The 20,443-nt window shown below is 39.5% G+C and overlaps 1 protein-coding gene across 14 annotated transcripts in view; it reads left to right on the forward strand.

Annotated features, from left to right (window-relative positions):
* Positions 1–20,443, forward strand: part of SOX6 (SRY-box transcription factor 6) — a 530,518-nt gene that overhangs the window by 191,329 nt on the left and 318,746 nt on the right. For 12 of the 14 annotated variants that reach the window (XM_063117232.1, XM_063117231.1, XM_063117230.1 and 9 more), the window contains one exon: positions 16,908–17,145. In XM_063117232.1, the coding sequence (XP_062973302.1) occupies positions 16,912–17,145 (234 nt within the window). In that variant the 5' untranslated portion in view covers positions 16,908–16,911. The remainder of the gene's footprint in view (positions 1–16,907; positions 17,146–20,443) is intronic. The other 2 variants (XM_063117236.1, XM_063117226.1) reach the window with 1 other exon arrangement.

Below are 20,443 nucleotides of genomic sequence, written 5' to 3' on the forward strand. Positions count from 1 at the left end.
ATAATACTGGCCTTGCCTCCCACAGCAGGTTGTAGACACTTTTTTCTCTACGAATGAAGGAGTTGTCAGTTTAGGAAGATTAAGTAGCTGCTTAATAGTGTGTTAAATCAAGTACAGCACAGTGATATAGGGACCATAGAGACTTCTTTCTGATTCTAAAAATAGTGGGCATGTGACCACTTTAAATTTCCCACTTGATTAGTTTTGGCCTGATCAGAGAGAACATTTTTTTTACTATGTGGATGTCCCAACAGATAACATTTTCACTGTTCAGACTGTTTGTATTCAGTAACTATGCAATGCTTGTATGTTCAAATGTCTGTTTCTAATTCATGTTTAATGCTGACCACTATGGCCCTGCACTGTTCAGCCAACAAAGGGTTGGATTCTCCTCAGTTCTGTAAATCAACAAAGTTCCATCTTCTCTGCTGCTATTCCTTTGTGGCATTTCGTTGCAGCCTTCTTACATTCTCACAGACCAGTGGTATTATTTTTTTCTTCCTTTAGGGAACCTGTTCTACACTGACATGTCCACAAAGGAACCCATTTCTTTGTTTCATATATATATACTCTGTTTTGCATAGGCTTCTGGGAAGTGTTCTGGCGAGGGAGGTGTACTTCCCTCCCATGGGATGCTAGTCAGGTCTGATATGCCTTAATGTGGGGGTAAATGCTCCAAGGGGAAAAGTCAGTAATGACTTGCACACAATCGCTCAGGGATGTTTGTTTGCCATTATTGAACTTCTCATCAAGGAATCCTAGGGATTTTTCCAGAATGTAGTTGGAAAAAAGTATTGCTTTAAATTAAAGTATAGTTGCTTTGTTAACTATTGCATCAAGTCATGCAGTAATGATGCTTTGGGTGTCAAACGGAGCATCCAGATGAGCAAGTCTAGCCTTAGCACTGGGTTATTTGTGCAGTGTTCTGGGGCGCCAAGCTGAGGTGAAGGGGTCACCAAGCTGAGCTCAGTGGCTGTCTTTTTTTAATGTAATGTCTGCAGTGAGCTAGGGTGGCAGAAAACAAGTGTCTGTAACCTCCACCTCCCCAAGGTTCTAGATGTTGTTTGGGTACTAACTACAAAAATGATTTTTCTTCAAGAAGCTTGAAAGTATGTTTCTTTTTCAATTTCTACTTGGATGTCATTTGCCCAAGGTAAAAATCAGTGGAACACTGCTTTACTTTGAGGCAATGTTACTGAGCACTTAGCACTTCAAATACTGTAAATACTTGATGGACACTGCGTCTTTCCCCCTCGTTGCCTCACTCTAAGGGGTCCTTTCTCAGAGTGAGCATTGACATGAAGGTGGTCTTGGAGATTGCCTGTGCAATGGCAGCACAGGTGATTTACAAGATACCTCACCAAGAATACCTTGTTCTGAGGAAAGACACCTCAGGGCAAAGTATTTGGGCTGGGCATGCTCTCTGGAGAGCAATGCCAGATGTTTTAGTGCACCAATCCTTTGCTCTGAAAACCCCTCAGAGCGAGCTGTGGATTCTTTGGAGTGGCTGTCAGCCCTATGCCTTACTCTTTCCATTGCACCAGTGTTAGTTTCTGCTAGTACAAGATCATTAGCCCTAGCGGAATGGCAGCATTGCATACTACCCATGGAGCCCTTCCATCAATAGAAGGCAGTAAAGTCCCATGTTTCTTCACTGCAGACATCTCTTGGAAATGGATAGATGGCTCATAAACCATAAGAATTTGACTGCCAAAGTAATCTACAATGAACTTTATATGTTGTTTATTTTCCTATAATAAATTATTTCCAGTAAACACAAGTGGAAAAACGATTACAACAGAGAGTCCAGAGTGAAAAATTGACAGCACTGAGAAAACTAAAGTTCTTTCCTTTCAAATACAGATCATATGGTATATCCTAAAGACATGGGAAAAATCAAGTCAGAGATGGAAACCACAATAGAGAATTTTATTTTCAGCTCTTATGTACCACATTAGGCACTGTGAGGAAACATTTCAGTTGTACTCTGTTGTATTTAAAATAGTAACATGCAAAGCTTGTTCATTTGAATTAACAGAAAATTGCATTAATATGCATTGAGTTTATGCTGAAAAATGCTGTCTTCAGAAGAATCACTGAAAACTCTTAAAGCTAAGTTTTCTGTTATATCTTGATTTTTATATAATGAATGGATGTTTATATGCAATGTGTATTGCATGAATGTGCATTAAAACAGACGTTAACCATGCAAGACTTGAGTACCTTAAGATTCCAGAAATAAACATTAATATGGACATGGCAGTTGTCTGCTCATTTAGAATGTGTTTGTTCAGATACAGTGATGACGCAGGAGCAATGATTCCTATATTTCTGGCCTGCTAAATTCTATGCATTGAATGATAAATATAAACAATTAAATGGGCCTATGTAGTTAAATTTGAATGCCTAAGTCAAAATGCCTCTACCTTTTTTTAAAAAAGGTATAGATATTGGCTACAATCCAACATGGCTATTGATATTGGCTGCACTCCAGTTTATTTAAATATGGGTAATCTCATTTACTTCAATGGGCTTCAGCACTCATAACTCAGTGTTGGATTGTGGTCCTTGAAAGGTATGTAAAACCACCACCACCAATGCTTTGAAATAAATGCTTTTCAGTAGGTGTGTGTGTGTTAAATGTAACCTTTGTTATGGCTGAAATCAGTGCTACTCAGTGCTGAAATTATCTTGTGATCCTCTCACTACTTAAATCTGAAAGGGAGCCTCCCAACTTCCCAGTGATGAAAATCCAAATGGGAAAGACTTTCTGAACATGTCTGATAATGAGTCTGTCTTAAATAGACATATAATCAAGAGGCGGTAGCACACACACATGTATGCCTGTATCATGGGTATTAGCATATCCTCTCTGTATTCTGATTTTTTTAGTCATAGATGTGATTATTAGAAGCAGCCATATCTTTTTGCAACTTGTAGCAAGTGATGATCAAGTGTGGATTGAGAAAACTGGGGTGCCCATATGAAAAGGAGAACAGGGCTCCTGTATCTTTAACGGTTGCATAGAAAAGGGAATTGCAGCAGGTGTCGTTTGTATATATAGAGAACCTGGTGAAATTCCTTCTTCATCACAACAGTTAAAGTGCAGGAGCTATACTAGAGTGACCAGATTTAAAAGAGGGCAGGGCACCTGCAGCTTTAACCATTGTGATGAAGAGGGAATTTCACCAGGTTCTCCATATATACAAATGACACCTGCTGAAATTCCCTTTTCAATACAACTGTTAAAGATACAGGGGCCCTGTCCTCCTTTTCATATGGTCACCCTAAGAAAACCAGCTAGGTCTAATAAGCATACCAGGACAAGTGGATTACACTTACATCATAGGGTGCTTAATAAACAATATATTTATATTAAATGCATTCATTTGGAAATATATTGTTTTGTGTTGATTTAAGATATTTGTGTGTAACTCTGAATCCAGTAAGAAATTTAAAATATGGTGACAGTATTGGACCCCAGTAGGGATGGATGCATCACTGTATTTCCATATCACTTTCACAACTGTTGTCCCATTACACTATTTCATCTTGTTTCCACATTAATCTGTTTTTTAAAAAAAAGTTTACATGAAAGCTCACATTTAAAAATGTGAGTAAATATATAGTTTGAAATGAATTTTCTCTCAGAGTAAGCATTGCTAAATTATTATCTCTCAAAATATGCTTTCTTAGACATATTTTGGCATTTTCTTTGAGCTGAAAACTGCATTGGAACATTTGAAAAGTGCGAAAGATGGTGTGCGATTATGCTTGGGTCCTCATATTAGTCCGCAAAAATATCAAGCTCACATTAGCAATTACCAAAGTGATTATAGGGAAAGACTATTTTTCAAGTTGCATGTGTCATTTTTAAATGGAGGAATGTATTTCTGTAACAGCTTTAATGCTACTTACGCTATTTACCTATTGCCTTTATTTGCATGTCTTGAGGGCAGTTAGAAAGATACCCATCTGTTTCTTGTTCTGAGAAGTATTTATTAATAGAAGTGAAACTGACAAAAGCTCAAAATTTCCTTTCCAATTAACCATTTAATATTTTACCTGTGGAAGTCGATGGTCTGACTTTCTACTGAAGGAGTCCTCCTTAATATACATCTTGTAAAACAGATTACTCACTACTCAGGAAAGCTCCATATTTTACTCTTTGAAACAATTGCATTTCACCAGTGATTCTGGAACAGGGTCTGTAAAAGTTTCTTAGTCTCTCTAGGGAAGAATGGTCCTGGATGTCTGTAACATATCATGTTGTGTGGTTCAGTAAATGTGAGGCACAGAGCTATTTTTATTACACACTGAAGGCTGTTTTAGCCCAAGTCACAAATTCCAACATGAAGGCGGACACTGTTAACTTAGTCTGCTTTGCCTAGTGTGTTTAGAAGAGGCCCATAGATATTTAGCGCACTGAGTTTTCCTTTATTTCAGGATAGCATTAAACTCTTTTAAAAATCTGTTAACACTATATTTTGAAAATTTTGATAGCCTGCCTGCATGTGTAATAAATTAACATCTTAATATGGAGAAGTGTACATACATCTATGCTTTCCAATAATTACACAGACCTAAACAAAACCTGGCATAGGTGACTTAGGAGAAAACATTTTGTCACAGCTACCGTATTTCTTCGATTCTAAGACGCACCCCATTTTTAGAGATGTTTATTTGGGAAAAAAGGGCATCTTAGAATCAAAGAAATACTTCCCTCACCGCCCAGCCAACCTCCTCCCCCCCCTCCGCGCTTTCTTCTAATGGTTGTGTCCTTTTCTTTTTTCCCTCTGTGAGAGAAGAAACTGCCGTTTGCGCGGGAAGAAGGGAGGGCGTTGAAACAAAGAGTAAACTTAACTCTCCAGTCCCGCTCTTTACTTGTCTCTGCACCAGGGGACGACGACACGCGAGTAAGTCCCATGGAAATCGATGGGACTTACGAATAAATTTGCCTAACAAGAAACCAGGCGCTTACCCAACCAGCTCCTCGCTCGCGTGGCTCGAGGCTGCTGCAGGAGCTTCCTCTTTTCCTCTTACCGTATTGCTTCGATTCTAAGACGCCATCGATTCTAAGACGCAGTCCATTTTTAGAGCTGTTTATTTAGGGAAAAAAGTGCATCTTAGAATCGAAGAAATACGGTAGTGTGTTTTTTAATGTGTAAAGTTGGCAGGATCATTTGGCATTTTGGTTGGTTGCACAGTTAATGTCTCACTCTGGGCTGCTTCACCAGAGAACAGTTATGGTTGTTGAGCTCTTTAACTATGTAGTTACTGGGATCTGGTGGAGGCTCGCCACTGAGGTGGTTTTTGGTGATTTCCCTGGCCCCTGCAGACCCCCTCTGCTTCCCATGCTGCTCCAAAGTGTCATCTAACCCTTTACAGCAGGTTTTCAGGGGGCACAAGGAGCTGTAGGGGAAAGGGATCTGTATTGGGCCCAGTGCTTTTCAACTTGTTCATAAATGTTCTGGAATTAGGAGCGAGCAGTGAAGTGGCCAAATTTGCTGATGACACCAAATTATTTAAGGCGCTTAAAACAAAAAGGGATTGTGAGGAGCTCCAAAAGGATCTCTCCAAATTGAGAGAGTGGGCATCCAGGTGGCAAATGCAGTTCAATGTAAGAACCCTGGGGCAAAGAATCTCATTTTCAAGCATAACCTGGTAGGATCTCAGCTGGAGGTGACCCACCAAGAAAGAGAACTTGTGGTTGTGGTGGACATCTTGATAAAAATGTCAACCCAGTGAGCGACCGCTATAAAGAAGGCAAACTCCATGTTAGGCAAAATTAGAAAAGGAATTGAGAATAAAGCTGCCAGTATCCTACTGTCTTAGTACAAATCTATGGTATGACCACGTTTAGAATACTGTGTACAGTTCTGGTCACACCTAAAAAAAGATATTGTAGAGCTAGAAAAAGTGCAGAAAGGGGCAACTAAAATGGTCAAGGGGCTGGAGCATCTCCCCTATGTGGGGAGGTTACAATAGCTGGGACTGTTTAGCTTGGAAAAAAGGAGGCTAATGGGAGACATGATAGAAGTGTACAAAATTATGCATGGAGAATGTGGATAGGGAGACATTGTTCTCCCTCTCCCATAATACTATAACACGGGGTCATTCCATGAAGCTGATTGGTGGGAGATTCAGGACAGCACATAGTTAAACTATAGAATTCAGTACCATAATATGTAGTGGTGGCCACCAATTTGGATGGCTTTAAAAGGGATTTGGATAAATTCCTGGAGGAGAAGGCTACCAGTGGCTACTAATCCTGATGGCTATGTGCTACTTCCAGTATCTGAAGCAGTAAGCCTATATATGCTAATTGTTGGGGAACATGGGTGGTAAGGTGCTGTTGCACCTGTGTCATAGAATCATAGAATAGTAGAGTTGGAAGGGGCCTATAAGGCCATTGAGTCCAATCCCCTGCTTAATGCAGGAATCCACCTGCTTGTGGGTTCCTGTTTGACAGCTGGTTGGCCACTGTGTGAAAAGATGGACCCTCGATCTTAGCCAGCATGTCTCTTCTTATGTTCTTAAAGGAAGAATCAGTAAAGATCACTTCCCGCCCTCTTCTCCAGTGTGAGCAACTCAGGATCCAACCCATAGGTGGCACTATAGAAAATAGTTTTTTAAATAAATAAATAAGTAAATAAATTGTGGCACTCATGCTGCAGATTAGTTTCAATGGTTTAGGAAACTACAAACTTTAGTCTGCAAATACTACTGCTACTGTTGCTTCTACTACTACAGTGCAAAAACTCTTTTACAAAGCTTCCCTTTTTCTGGTTTCTATCTTCTAAATTTCCATGTACCACTGGATATTAAAATGAAGACTATCCTATGGATAGCCAGACGGATGAGTTTATTCTTGAGAGAGATTTACATTTTCTCTTTGTTGCTTTGTGGTAATTATGTTTGCACTTTGCTGATCACCAGTTGTGTATTATTACAATAGAAGGTGACAATTTGATTGTCTTCAGTTGCAGAAACAAGTAATTTTATATTCAGGAGGTGTCAGGTAACACCACCTCACAGTACTGAGAGCTCCTGGCAATGTGGTTTGGCACCTATATTTAACTGCTTTGATGCTTGTGTAACCTCTGCTGAATCAAAAATAGTGTGCCCGCTAGAAATGTTTTAGACTTGCATGGTAGGGTTTAAATTAAACCAATAATCTAGAACTGGATTGTAGCAACCATTGTTTCATTTTAGATGTAGGTACTAATTTGGTGGTTTACTAAAAAGTGATTACAGATGAGCTTGAAATTGATACTTCATTCACTTATCTGGAAGACAATGTATTGCTGAAATATGGGATTCAGCTTTAGAAATCAGTATTCAAGATATTGGATAAGAAAAGTGTTAAGAACAATCATACTATACATTATTTTTGTTGTTTACTATTCATATCTCCATGTGATGCAATCTGTATCTTCATCCTTGTAATCACATAAAGGCAAAACACATGGAGGTGCTGTATGTTTACCAGTCTAGAAGAAAGTTTGATTTCATCACCCCACATTAATCCCCCCCCCCAAAAAAAACCCCTTTTACTCTTCTTTAAAAGTAAATCTGTTCAACAGATCATCTATGGCCTAAAAATACAATTGTCCAAGGATTTTGAGGTCCTCAAAACATGCAAGCCATTTCTGTAGACATTCAGCCAAGACAGCTAGTGATTTATATAAGACAGAACTACTAGTAGTGTTTAACTGTGACTTCTCCCCTTATTGTTATTTATTTATACTTTGTATACTGTTAATTGCCGCCAAAGCAGCAAGTAGAAGTAGAGCAAAACCTTTTGATGGATCTGTTGCTAGTGCCCTTAATATTATTCCCTTCTAGGAAAGTTCTTGCTAAAGTCTGCTTATTTTTTATTTTTGTGGCAGTAAGAAATCAGATATGCAGAGACACATGGCAGAGTCATACGACTTTGAAGGGAGGCATCATAGAGAAGCTAATACTAACCCTTTAAACAGAGGTAGTTACGTGATGTAACATTATCAGGAGAAACAATTCATGAGTCAAAGCATTCCGAGGCATAAGAGTTCCAGTCCAAAGAACGGGCTTAAGCTGTATAAATAAAGCGAAAGCAATATTATCAGCTAAATATAAATGGCAGAAAAAGCCAACGTTCTGAATTTCCAAGTTGTATGCTCAACATTTCCTGATCTTCAGCACATGCATTGAGTTCAGCCCTGCAAATTTCACCTTTTCCTCCTATTTGTATATGCAAGGTACATTAGCCCCACACTTTCCTCTAATTTCTATTAGTCAAATAATCTCCATATTTTATGCAGGGCGGACCAGGTCTTGCAAGGTGAAGTGCAATAGATGAATGCAGGAATTGGTGTTTGAATGGCCAGAAAGACTTTTTGAAGCACTGGCCATAGGGTATTTGTGTGTGTGTGTGCCATTTGGCTTCCACTTTGTACAGCAACATGTCTTGGCCAGCACTGACACTGTTCAGGAATGCTTGTGGGAGCAATGAGAAAGGACCACTTCAGCTACTAGAAACAGCCAAGCAGCATAGCTCTTAAAGCAATCCTCAGTTGCAACCCATGCATTTCTGTGGAACCTGGGCCAGATCTACACCAAGCAGGATATGACACTTTGAGAATGGTTTGAAAACCGTCTATGGAGTGTGTCCTAAGTGTTGCCACTGCTGTTATAAACCGTTTTAAAGCAGTAGTGTAGATCCTGCTTTGGGTAAGCAGAATGCAATGGAAATTACTAGAATTTTCTGCAGAGAAGTTAGCAAATGGTCAAAGTCTGTTTTACTATCTTAATCCCACTATTACTCTGCTACCTTCCTTCAGGCCCCACGCCTGTCTTCTGGGCCTCCTGAACTTTTACGTTCCTGACAGTGTCAATTTCAGCCACTCTGCCTTTGCAGCCTCTCCGACTGTCTTCTCTTCTTGCCAATAGGTCTTGTTTCCAGACCTGATGGAATATTTTAGCTCAGTGGCAGAACATATGCTTTGCAAGCAGAAGGTCCCAGGTTCAATCCCTGACATCTCCAGATGTGACTGGGAAAGAAAGACTCCTGTCTAAAACTCTGGAGAACCACTGCCAACAGTCAGTTTAGTTCAAAATGCTGAGCTAGATGTATCACTGGTCTGATTGTGTATAAGGCCATTTCCTATATTCTTGTGTTTTCCACAACTGGAATGACATCTTACTTTCCTCTCAAAAGTCTTGTTAATGTTCTCCCTCAGTGGTTAGAATGATTGGGAAGTGTCAGTGACATCACAGCAGCTCAAGAGTGGTTGGGGAGAATTTTCTTAGGTAGGTAAGCTGATGTGATCTCACTGAAACATGTGAATGATTGCAGATGCTGTTTTAATATTGGTTTAAGAAGGCTCAGCTCAGTAACAGTATATATCATAATATTCTGTGATTCTTTTCAGGTTCTAATAAAGAATGACTGCCTTGCTCCCATTCATTCCATATTACACACACACACACACACACACACACACACACACACACACAGAGGTTTTATCTGATGTTTGGTGTATTTTTTTTATCCGTTCTGCCTGTCTTTACTGTATTTTGTTGACATTGGTTTTATTATTAAATTGTGATTTGAATTGTTGCAAGCTACCCCAAGTGTTGTGTACACATTAGAAGGCTGTTGTAGAAATTCTGATATAGGCCTTAGCTAGACCTAAGGTTTATACTGGGATCATCCCGGGGTCATCCCTGTTCATGTAAATGACACACAGGGGATCCTGGGAGCAGGCAGGGATGACCCCGGGAAGATCCCGGGATAAACCTGAGGTCTAGCTAAGGCCATAGATAAACATAATACATCATTAGTATCTTTACTAGAGTTAGGGATCTGGGTGATGGAGTGTATATAGTACTGATTGGTCTTAATCTTTTACCTTGACCCTGTTCAAATGAGACGCTAAGCTACGGCGGTTAAATATTTTGAGCTTAGCATCTCGTGTGAACATTATGGCTTAGCGTGTCGTGTTGTGTGAACCATTCCTAACCATGGCAGCTACATAACCAAGGTTTAAACACTCTCACTAACCGTTTGCTTCAAAAGGGTTAGTAGCCTAACCATGGTTTAGTGTGTTGTCTGAACAGGCCCATAATTATATAGTTTGGGTCTGGAGAGATTAAAAAGACAGCTCTAAGTAATTGTTGCTAATAATTGTTATTATGATGCCTAATTTTTTTTATAGAACTTAGTGAATGTATGAGTGCATTTTACTATGAGACTGAAACACAGCTGAAGCAGACGTGCTAATAGTGAGCAACAAGCAGAATTACAGAGTTTTGTTTTGCACAAGGTGCTGAACTACATACCGTTACTGTAGATTTCTGTTCAGAAATTATGTGTCAGGAGGCAAATCTCACTGGCGATTACTCCTGTACAGTCTCGTTCCTGTCATGTATGCCCATTGTAATTGGATATTGTGCATTATAATTTTAGGAAGTAACTGTTTGTTCTTAAATGTCAAATGAATTACTGCATTACTTCAACAATTAATTATGTTTCTGAATTATGGCTACATAACATGCTTGTAGGGGCAGAATTCCAAATAATCTGGCACCAAGATTAAAATTTCCATTTTCCACTTTCTAATTAAGTCATGTTTCCTGGAAATAGGTATTCTTTTGTGGAACAGGTATAGTAAATCATTTCCGTGACTGATTTGTAGAGTTGTTACCAGAGCAAAATAAATGAGTGCTGATTTATTAAAATAAATGAAGCTACACCCGTTTTAATAACTTTGGCCTACATCTAAACATGGAGCAGATGTGGTAGAGTCCTAAGATAGGACAGACTGTACCATTCAGTCTGCAGGTGCACAAACCACATTTTTGAATTATTGCCTACATCATGTTCCTTCACAAGTAGAAAGTTAATAATGAGAAGAGGATGGGGTTTGTTTCCCTCTTGTTCTAATTATTTGTGTGTGTGTGTGTGTGTTTTGTTGGTGTGTGGGGAACATTACAATTGGATCTTTCAGCTGCACTCTGAAGTTCTACAATTCACACTAGAGTCAGAACTTTGATCCACCTCACTTTGGTACCACCTGATGCAATTCAGGTCTGAGTCCCTTAGAGCAGCCTTGTCCAACATGGTGCTTTGGACTTCAGCTCCAAACAGCCCCAGCTACCATGGATAATGGTCATGAATTCTGGGAGTTGTTGTTCAAAACATCTGAAGGGCACCAGATTGGTGTGGGCTGCCTTAGAGGGATTGTGCACAGATGCTATTTGCAGGATTGAGGCCTTTATAATAGGATCAAGCCCAACAAGAGTCAGGGAACAGGAGTCTTAACAGGCCCAGGAGCAATAAACTGCAGATACTACAGGTTAGGTACATTTAACATAGGGTATTTTAGAAGGGAGGTAGGCAGTACTCAAGGTCTGTCCTTCCAAGAATGTAACTGTATGGTTTGGGGTGGGGGCAAGAAAACCCTTGAAGCAGAAGTAGAGATCATGAGCAGTAGTGTAAAAAGTAAGGAGAGACATCTGGGCTGAAACAGGATAAAGAGAACAGGAAACAGATAGGACCAGGTTGTTTTTTGAAGAAACATGCGGTTTGCAGCAGATTATCCATGAGGAGGAAAATAAAAGGACATGCATTCATTGCTCTGTTGTGTATTAGTGTGCTTCCTGGAAGTTTAAGAAATGGGCTAGATTAACATGCCTGACCAACCTTTTCTTGGATGAGGATGCTAGAATGCACCCTAGCAGATCCAGTTTCAAGACCCAGGAGCTGTTGCATCTATGCATTGCATTGCACTCCATCCTTTTCAAAGGAAGCAAGCAATGGCCTGCAAGAAGGAAAGAAATGCTCTTATCATAACACTACTGACACTGTGAATTTTGTTTTTGTTTGTTTATATCACGATAAATGTAGTTCATAGTAGCACATAGAAGATTTGCCCTCAGTCTGAGGGAATTCCAAATGTCCAAGATAGTATCTTTGGATCTTTTGTAAACACTTGAAGATTTAAGTCTCAGATGAAAAAATTTGATCAGCAAAAACTCTTCAGAAAAGCGACAACAAAAAGGAAGCATTAGTTTTGGGAAGTCTATGATCCTTTTCTTTGTTCAGCAGCTTTCTTCAGAGGATGAGCAAACTATTCTACATGAAGCAAGCTCATATTACTAAATTTTGTATATATGAACTAATCTCTATGTAGAGTAAATATTTATTAGACTGTGGAATTGACCAGAATATTTGGGTTGGTGGGGTCTCAGTTTGGCATGGCATGGCATAGTTTATTATAACAATTGTCCTTGTACTTCTTAATGCTATCCTTTAGTTTAACTGAGTGGATGTCATACAGTGCATCCTTCTGATAGTCACTTAATGCAGTGACTGTAATTTCTTCTTATTCCTTTACTACACTGTATTATCAACAGATTTTTTTAAAAGAGCATCAAAGAAATCGGATGCCTCTCCTTTTACGACTGTACCACTGTAGACACTTGTTCTAGGGTAGTGGAATTGGATCCATTTGATTGCATTTAAATTTTTCATGCTTCAGCAGTTTGGCTGGGAGCACAGTAAAGAAAAACCCCACAAGTGAGAAGAGTTTAGAATAATAGAACTTGATTTTGTGTATTATAGCAGCACCATTTGCGCCGCTTTAGTTAGGGTTGTGTCAGCACTTCCATTATAAATCCCTGTTTTCAGGGGTTATAAGTGGCTAGAAATTCTTTTCTAAAAAAAAGTTTTTTGGGGGAAAAAACTTCTCGCAAAGAACTGATTTGACTACCATTATAAATTTGTTACACACAAAAATAATATTAGGTAAACTAAGAAGTGGCACCCTAGTTGTGGAATGACCTCCCCAAAGAGGCTTGCCTGGCGACTGCATTTTGCTTTTTTCGGTGCCATTTTCCCAGACATTTTAGCCTTTCTGTTGTTTGAAATCTTTTACTGTACTTTAAATCTTTGAGCTGTCGCCAGGTTTTATTTTGGTTGTTATTTATACAATGGTTTTAAATTTTGGAACTTCTATATTGTATTTTATCATATTGTATTTTATTGTTTTAATTGTTGTGAACGGGCCAGATAACTTCAGCGATTGGGCGGTATATAAATGTAATAAACAAACAAATAAATAAATATGGTTGTCATGAGCTGGGTCCGTGTCTGACTGGGTCCGTGAGGGCAGTCAGACGTGCCTGGTGTGAGTGAGACCCACACTGTAGCGCTTGTGAGCCCCCCACGAGCACTTGGCAACCCCCCCCCCGCCCTGGCTTCCCTCCACCCTGTGTTTATGATGGCTGTCCTTAATGCAGCAGGGGAAATGCACAATTTCCAGAGGGGAAAACCAGTATGGGAGGGATAGGGGTTATTAACCCTTTCTGCTTGTGCCATATTCCTGCTGAAAATCTCTTTCCCCAAGCTGCTTTTAACCCTGCTGGGGAAAAGATCATAGAATCATAGGATAGTAGAGTTGGAAGGGGCCTATAAGGCCATCAAGTCTATCTGTTTTCCTTTGCGGGGCTAAAAGCAGCTAGGAAATGATTTTCAGCAATATTGCACAGGGGGAAAGTAAATCAATCTGTCTCCTCTCATGTTAGTCCCCCTTCTCAAATTACAGTATCAGGCGGCAGTACTGGACACACTTGTCCTATTCAACCTAGTTCCAGGTAGACATGTTTAGGATTGCAGTTTCATTGGTTGCATTTTGTGAACCAGATGTAGTGTGAAGCAGTTGCTTAGAGTAGCAGATGCTGTATACGGCACCATTTTCTAGTACCCAATTCTCTCTCTCTCTCTCTCTCTCTCTCTCTCTCTCTCTCTCTCTCTCTCTCTCTCTCTCTCTGCCATTTAAAAAAGGAAGGGACACGTCCTGTTGATATCAGGCCAGGGTATTGGTGCCATTTTGACCTTTTGCTTCAGGTGCATAACTGTCGAAGGCCAGCAGTGAGCACACAAAATGATATGCAAGTTCATTCTTCAAGTCAGGTAGGGGGGCAGTCTTTAGATTTCAGTAATGGGGGAAAAGAGATCTTAGCAGGGGGTAAGATTCAGCATGTGTACAGGGCTAGGTTTAATATTTGCAATACTAAATTTCAGTAGAAGCAGGTATATTTTAAGAACATTTGTTGTGATGTTTGAATTTTGTTATTTACAGCAACTAGCAATGCCACCAGTATAGGATAGTCACTTAAAACAAAAAGGCTTGTGCATTTGCCCTTCCATGAATTTGGAGGTGCAGTGTGTGTTTGTGTGTGTGTGTGTGTGTGCGCGCACACAAGTAAGTATGTAAGGAGGATGGGCATGAAAGTGTAGCTATACAAATATACTTGCTTTTATAGAAAAAAATCTTATCATAATAAAGATCATACTATTTAAATTTTATTAAGTGTATCCTAAACTGTTGCCGTAGGGTATAAAGCATATTTATCTATGTGCATTTAATACTTGTTTACCAAAACATCCTTATCAACACTGAAGTTTGTATGTGTAAACAAATATGCAATGGCATATCTTTAAAAAGAAAGAAAAGGTGCTTCCACTGTAGTGCACTCTTAACTGGGTAGCTTTTCAGAACGGTCACTTGAGGAATTACCCGAAGCCTGTTTATGAAATTGAGGTGAAGTCTTTCCAGACTAATTATATTCAGCATGTAATTTCTAAACTTCACTCTGAATTTTGATTTTCAATTAACATTCCCAATTTGAAGATAATTTTCTATTTAATGTAATTGCAGGAAATAATTTATTGGCTGATTAAGACCGAGGGCCCAGCCTTCCTTAAGAAAACACTCCCTAACAAACCAGCCTTTAAAAGCCATCTCATAGCTTTGGACAGATTTAACCTATTTTCGCAGCTGCACAGTTGCATTTAATTAGGATTGTGCACTGTTATTCATTGGTGCAGTTTGTAGTTGGAATTATTCTTAAGAGACGTTTTCATTTCTGGGTTTGTGTCATGATTAATTTAGACTGGGAAAAAAAAGCCAAAGCTTATTCCTTCTGGAAGAAGTCAGCCCTGTTTGTAATTGGAAGATGGCTCCTAATGCTCAAGTGAATAGAATTCTCTTCCAAAGAACTGTTTTTTAAATGCACCGTTGCCTTAAAACCACTGGAGATGTATTCACAATTTTACTGCGCTGTAATCTGAAGAGTGTGTATATATATAGCTTTCATGTTTAAAATAAGGTGTTAAGTCTTGCACCCTGATTCCAAATATTTCTGTTGACCTATCCCCTTTGCAATGCCTTGTCACTGCAACACTAATGTAATAGTTAGACTATGCTTCAGTCTTGCAGCATTTGGAATTTAGGATTGGAGTATTAGGAGACAGTAATTTTTTGAAACATACAAGACATCTAGCATTCAAATTCTTTAGCTGTTTATACAATAAGCCACTTTAAGTGAAGTACAGATGGTGTTTACATCAAGCTAATTCTAATCATTGATAAGTCAGTGGTTTGCTCCCATTATAGACAGTCAGTATTATCATTATTTGTGTGTATGTGTGTGTGTGCGGCTGCACAGGTATCAGTGGTTGTATATGTTTCAGACTACTTCAGAAGCCTGTAATACTTCTATTTAGAAACGTGTATAATTAGACTAGTTTAACCTATATCAATGTATTTCCCCCACTGTAGGACACTAAACCTGAATCTTCTCATTAATTGTGAGAAATTTAGCACTAGTTGTTAAATCCTATGTGAAACTTGGCCTGCTACATTAAAACCTACTGTTTAAATTGGAATTAACTTAATTATTTTTCTTTACACTTGATATTTCCTTCACTGTAATATTCATGAAAGCATGTGTCAGATCTGCAAATTTAACTGTTAGTCTCAGATTTCCAGGCTCTTTAATCAGTAATTATTTGTCTATAGAAACAGTACTACTGAGTTAATGATTTGCTAATTTGGAAAATGCTCATGTGGTTTCCTCTGTTAACTGATTTGTGCATTTTTAAGGAAATTGTATGAAATCAATTATTATTAAAGAGTAATTAAGGTGGAGACCTCATTCTTGAGTTATTGATGGAGTGTTAGCAATAAAGATATTCTAATTTTTCTAAAATTTTAAGTTATGTCTCCAGTACCATATTTCAACTGTTACTTTGAGAGGCTTAATTTGAAATAAAATTATATATTCCATTTTTATTTAAATAATTCCTTCTTGATAAACGTTATCATGATTCTGCTTCTGTGCAAAAGGCTTAGAAACATAATTTAAAAGGATTCTATGTGCAATAGAGACACAAGCAGAGATTTTGAATGCAGATATTTCTTTACCACAGATTCTAGATATTTGGTTGTATGGCAAATTCTTCGCACCTAGTATTAAATGTACAATATGAAAAGGAAAAATATTTTAGACACTTAATTCAAATTGCAAAAGACTACTGAAGTTCGCATCATTCATTGATAGCATTAGATCACTCTTTGCATTGTTACTCCAGTACTTTTTTCAACAGCTCCACCAAGCTATAGTTTAAGTAGCTTAACAATAACATATTTTAAAATGAATGGATTATTTTTTGGCAATGTAAATTGCAGTTGTGGTCCCCTGATCCAGATTGGGATCGTGTGTGTGTGTGTGTGTGTGTGTGTGTGTGTGTGTGTGTGTGTGTGTGTGTGTGAAAAGTTAAATCCTTTCTACCCCCATACTAGAGTCCTAATCCAGTATCAGGTCCTCTGCACTTCATTTTGACACAGCTTCTAGCCTATATCTGTAAAGTAACATGAGTGAGCTGAACTGAACACAGTGGTCTTACATTTGAGTAAACATGCATAGGGTTGCTCTGTAACTCATCAAACATACTGCAAGCAAAATCACACTTCCTATTTTGCAGGGTTTTTTGGATTTTTTCCTTTGCTATACTTGGAGGCTAATTGTTTAATGAAATGCATCTGTGTGTTTCCTTTTTTATTTTTATTTTATTTTAGAAGAATGTCTTCCAAGCAGGCCACCTCTCCATTTGCAGCTGATGGAGAGGAAGCAACGACCCAGGACTTAGCATCACAGGAGCAAGAAGAAGGCAACAATGAAGAACTTGTGGCTTCCCATCTGCCTCTGCATGCCATATTGCACAACAAACCTCACTCTGAGGAGCTACCGACTCTAATTACTACAATCCAACAAGACGCTGACTGGAACAGTGTTATCTCAACTCAGCATAGAATGGTATGTCCCAAATCAGTGGCAGCTCTTGGGAGTGCTGTTCAGTGCAACTCTTAGTAATTATGCTTTTTAACTGCAAGATGCCACTATGAGTTGGTCCGAACATAATCCTAAATTGGGGGTGGGCAACACACAGGCCACATGCAACCCTCTCTGTCCCCAAATTTGGTAAAACTACCTACCTTTTTTTGTTTGGAACTAAAATGGCAACTGTAGTGGCTACAGAGTGCCCAAAGGGTCAAATTTAGCTTCTTTGTTTTGAACATTTTGGTGCTCCATAGCCACTACAGATGCCATTAAAAAACACATTTTTTACATGTTGCGGGTGGGGCAGGGGAAGAATATAAGTCCTGACCTCCTGCAGTTGCCTGCCCCTGTGCTAAACCATAATTTATCATTACAAGAATTAGCCTAACCTTCCCTGACTTGCATGCTCCCCCGCTACTCTTCTGGCTGTGTGTTTGTATAATCATTTATACAATGATTTGTTTGTTTGTGGAATCATTTATACCCTGCCCTTTTGGACTAAGGCTACACAAGGTGACTCACATAATAAAACAAAAAATAAATACAATATGTAAAAATCCAAGTCCATCAGGTAGTTACACAGCATTATCCAATTAATAACAAATAAATATACAGGCCTTTTAAAATAAAACAATCCAGAAGCAAGACAAAAAGGTTAAAGTCAATTGTAACTTGCAGCAATTAAAACTCAGGAAAAAGCAAGCAGAAAAAGATGAGTTTTTGCACCCTCTTAAAAATATTCAGAGTTGAGACCATGAATACCCAGTGGGCAGAGAGTCCTCCAACACAGTTGCAAGAAAGAGATCAGATCAGAAGTTTCTGCTTCAGTTTAGGTTAACCACAGTTTAACTTCTCATTCTCAGGATGCAAAACCATGGTTTAGTGTTACGTTCAAAAGCAGCCAATGTGTAAGGGAGCAACAGTACATCTTCCTGCTGAACATATACAGGTCATATGTTTAGTTCACCTTCAAAAAGGAAATACCAAAGTACCACTGTTATGGGTTTTGCTATTGTCTGATTTAAGCCTTAGCATCATTTACTACATTGATATTGTTTTATCCTTGTGATCATGATGCCTCTGTTACTGATTAGTTGAAGTGATGTGATTGCATGTAAGGATGTACGGTATTTTATTTTTGCTCGCAACCGCAAATACCTGGTGCCGAAAAGATGAATTCAGCCCCAGGTGGGCCTCAGTGGGGACCTCATTCCATAGTTAGGAGGCCACCACTGAAAAGGCCCTCTACAGTGTTGCTACTTTCCGAGCCTCCCTTGGAGGTAGCACTTGGAAGCCTCAGATGTTGATCATCTAGCCTGTCACATTGTCAAAATGGCTATGAAAATTGGCCCTGAAGGTCTGGAATATCAGTGGCACCAAAGCACAAGGTGTGTGTGGGGGGTGTGGGGTGGGAAATAGTTTCTGCATTGAGTGCCTACAACATGGAGTGTCCTCCACATATAGACAATGTAACTATAGCCTTAGATTGCTAGTATCTAAGGCAGCCTTCTCCAACTTGGAACTCTCCAGATGTTTTGGACTACAGCTCCCAGCATTCTATTGGCGATGGTGTCTGAGGTTGATGAAACTTGAAATCCAAAACATTTGGAGGGGCACCATGTTGGGGAAAGCTAATCTTCTTGCACTAAGCTTCAGATATAGGAGCTGCTGCAGTAGAGCTCCTTCCTATAGCACAGAGGTAACAAGAGATGCCTTCGCCTGTGCTAAAGCTCCTCCCTCTAGTGGCTCTGCCCCTTCAGGAAATAGAGGAGGAGGAATAAGCAAGAGCTTTGAAATGGAAAATGTCAAAGAATCATAGAGTTGGAAGCTACCTCAGAGGTCAGCTCGCCCAGCCTCCTGTCAGTGTAGGAAATCCACTACCACAACACCCTTGATAGGCGGCCCTCCAGCCTCTGTTTTAAAGCCTCTAATGAAAGAGAGTCCACCATCTTCCAAGACAGTGTGTTTCTCTGTTGAACAGCTCATGCCATCAGGAAGTTCTTCCTAACATTTAGTCTAAATCCTTTTCTTGTAATTTCAGCCCATTAAGTGACCTAAAATGCAATACAACCTGTACTCAAAGCCAGCCTAAGTCAAAACTGGATTTTTTGTGTGAGAACAATTTTGTCTTGCAAAAGGGGCCCTTGCCCCCTGCCCCCGAATCTATTATACTGCTTAACTATTTATGAGTATAGTAGAAGCAACTCCAGCAGCATCCCTTTGGAATATGAAGCACATGAAGAATCTAGCTGTATACACGTGTTATGTTGTCCGTTTAAGAGGAATGCTCTAACTTGGATATCGTGGGATAAATCCAATGTTGTGCTCATGCAACGGCTCTTCCCCTGCTCTTCTGTGTGCTGCAGGGTGGGAAAATGTATTCTACTAGTGGTTTCCATTCGGCTGGCAGATGGCCAGTGTTTCATCCAAGCCTGAGTGACTTCTTTGGGGTGCTTAATCTCATGTTTACTATTTCCCGTTAGTTGTTTTATCTTTTGATGTTATAATTTGCATGTGGCCCTCTCTGCCTAAATATCTAGGTTTTTCACCTTGTAAGTGTGTGGTCATAGTATTTCAAGAGGTCATAAGATAGGAGACATCCCTTTGTAATCTTGGTGTCGTGAACAGCCTGATGTTATGCTGGAAAATCAGCTAGGAATTCTGGAGTCCAGTAGTCTGATTTATTGTGCTTCCTCGGTGAAAGAACAGTATGCATATTTACATAATTGATGGTAGCCACAAAGCACGTTGCTGGCAGGGAAATTTGCTGCCTCTATTCTTTCCCCTTTCCCCTCTCTCTTCTCCTTCTATGGTGCCAATCTTCTCTTATACAGTTTAGTCTTCTCCCTCCCCCCACCCCCCAACTGCTTCTTCCAGGGGAGAAAGTAGGGCCAATGAAATAAATGGAATGAAATAGTAGTGCTTCTCTACTTAATAGTCATTAAAACCATGGCACTGTTTCTACATAGTAGACAACTCTGGGCTGCTATTTATTTCTTTGGGGCGGGGTTTGAGAATAAATGAACGTCTTGCTTTGCTTTAGCTGTTGATTGCTCTACTGCAGGAGAGCAGAAACTCCACCCAAGGGTCAAATTCAATTTTGGAGAAGCTCGGGAGTAGGGTTGCCATACGTCCCGGAAAACCAGGAATGTCCCGATTTCCAGGAGATTCTGAAATGTCCTGACCAGCTGGGCAAGAATCCCAGATTCCTGTTCCACCTGGCCGGAGAAATTCTGACCTCCAAAATGGTGCCTTGAGCCTGTTCAGTGGAGCG

The sequence above is a fragment of the Elgaria multicarinata genome, chromosome 2, assembly GCF_023053635.1.
Source record: "Elgaria multicarinata webbii isolate HBS135686 ecotype San Diego chromosome 2, rElgMul1.1.pri, whole genome shotgun sequence".
NCBI lineage: Eukaryota > Metazoa > Chordata > Lepidosauria > Squamata > Anguidae > Elgaria > Elgaria multicarinata.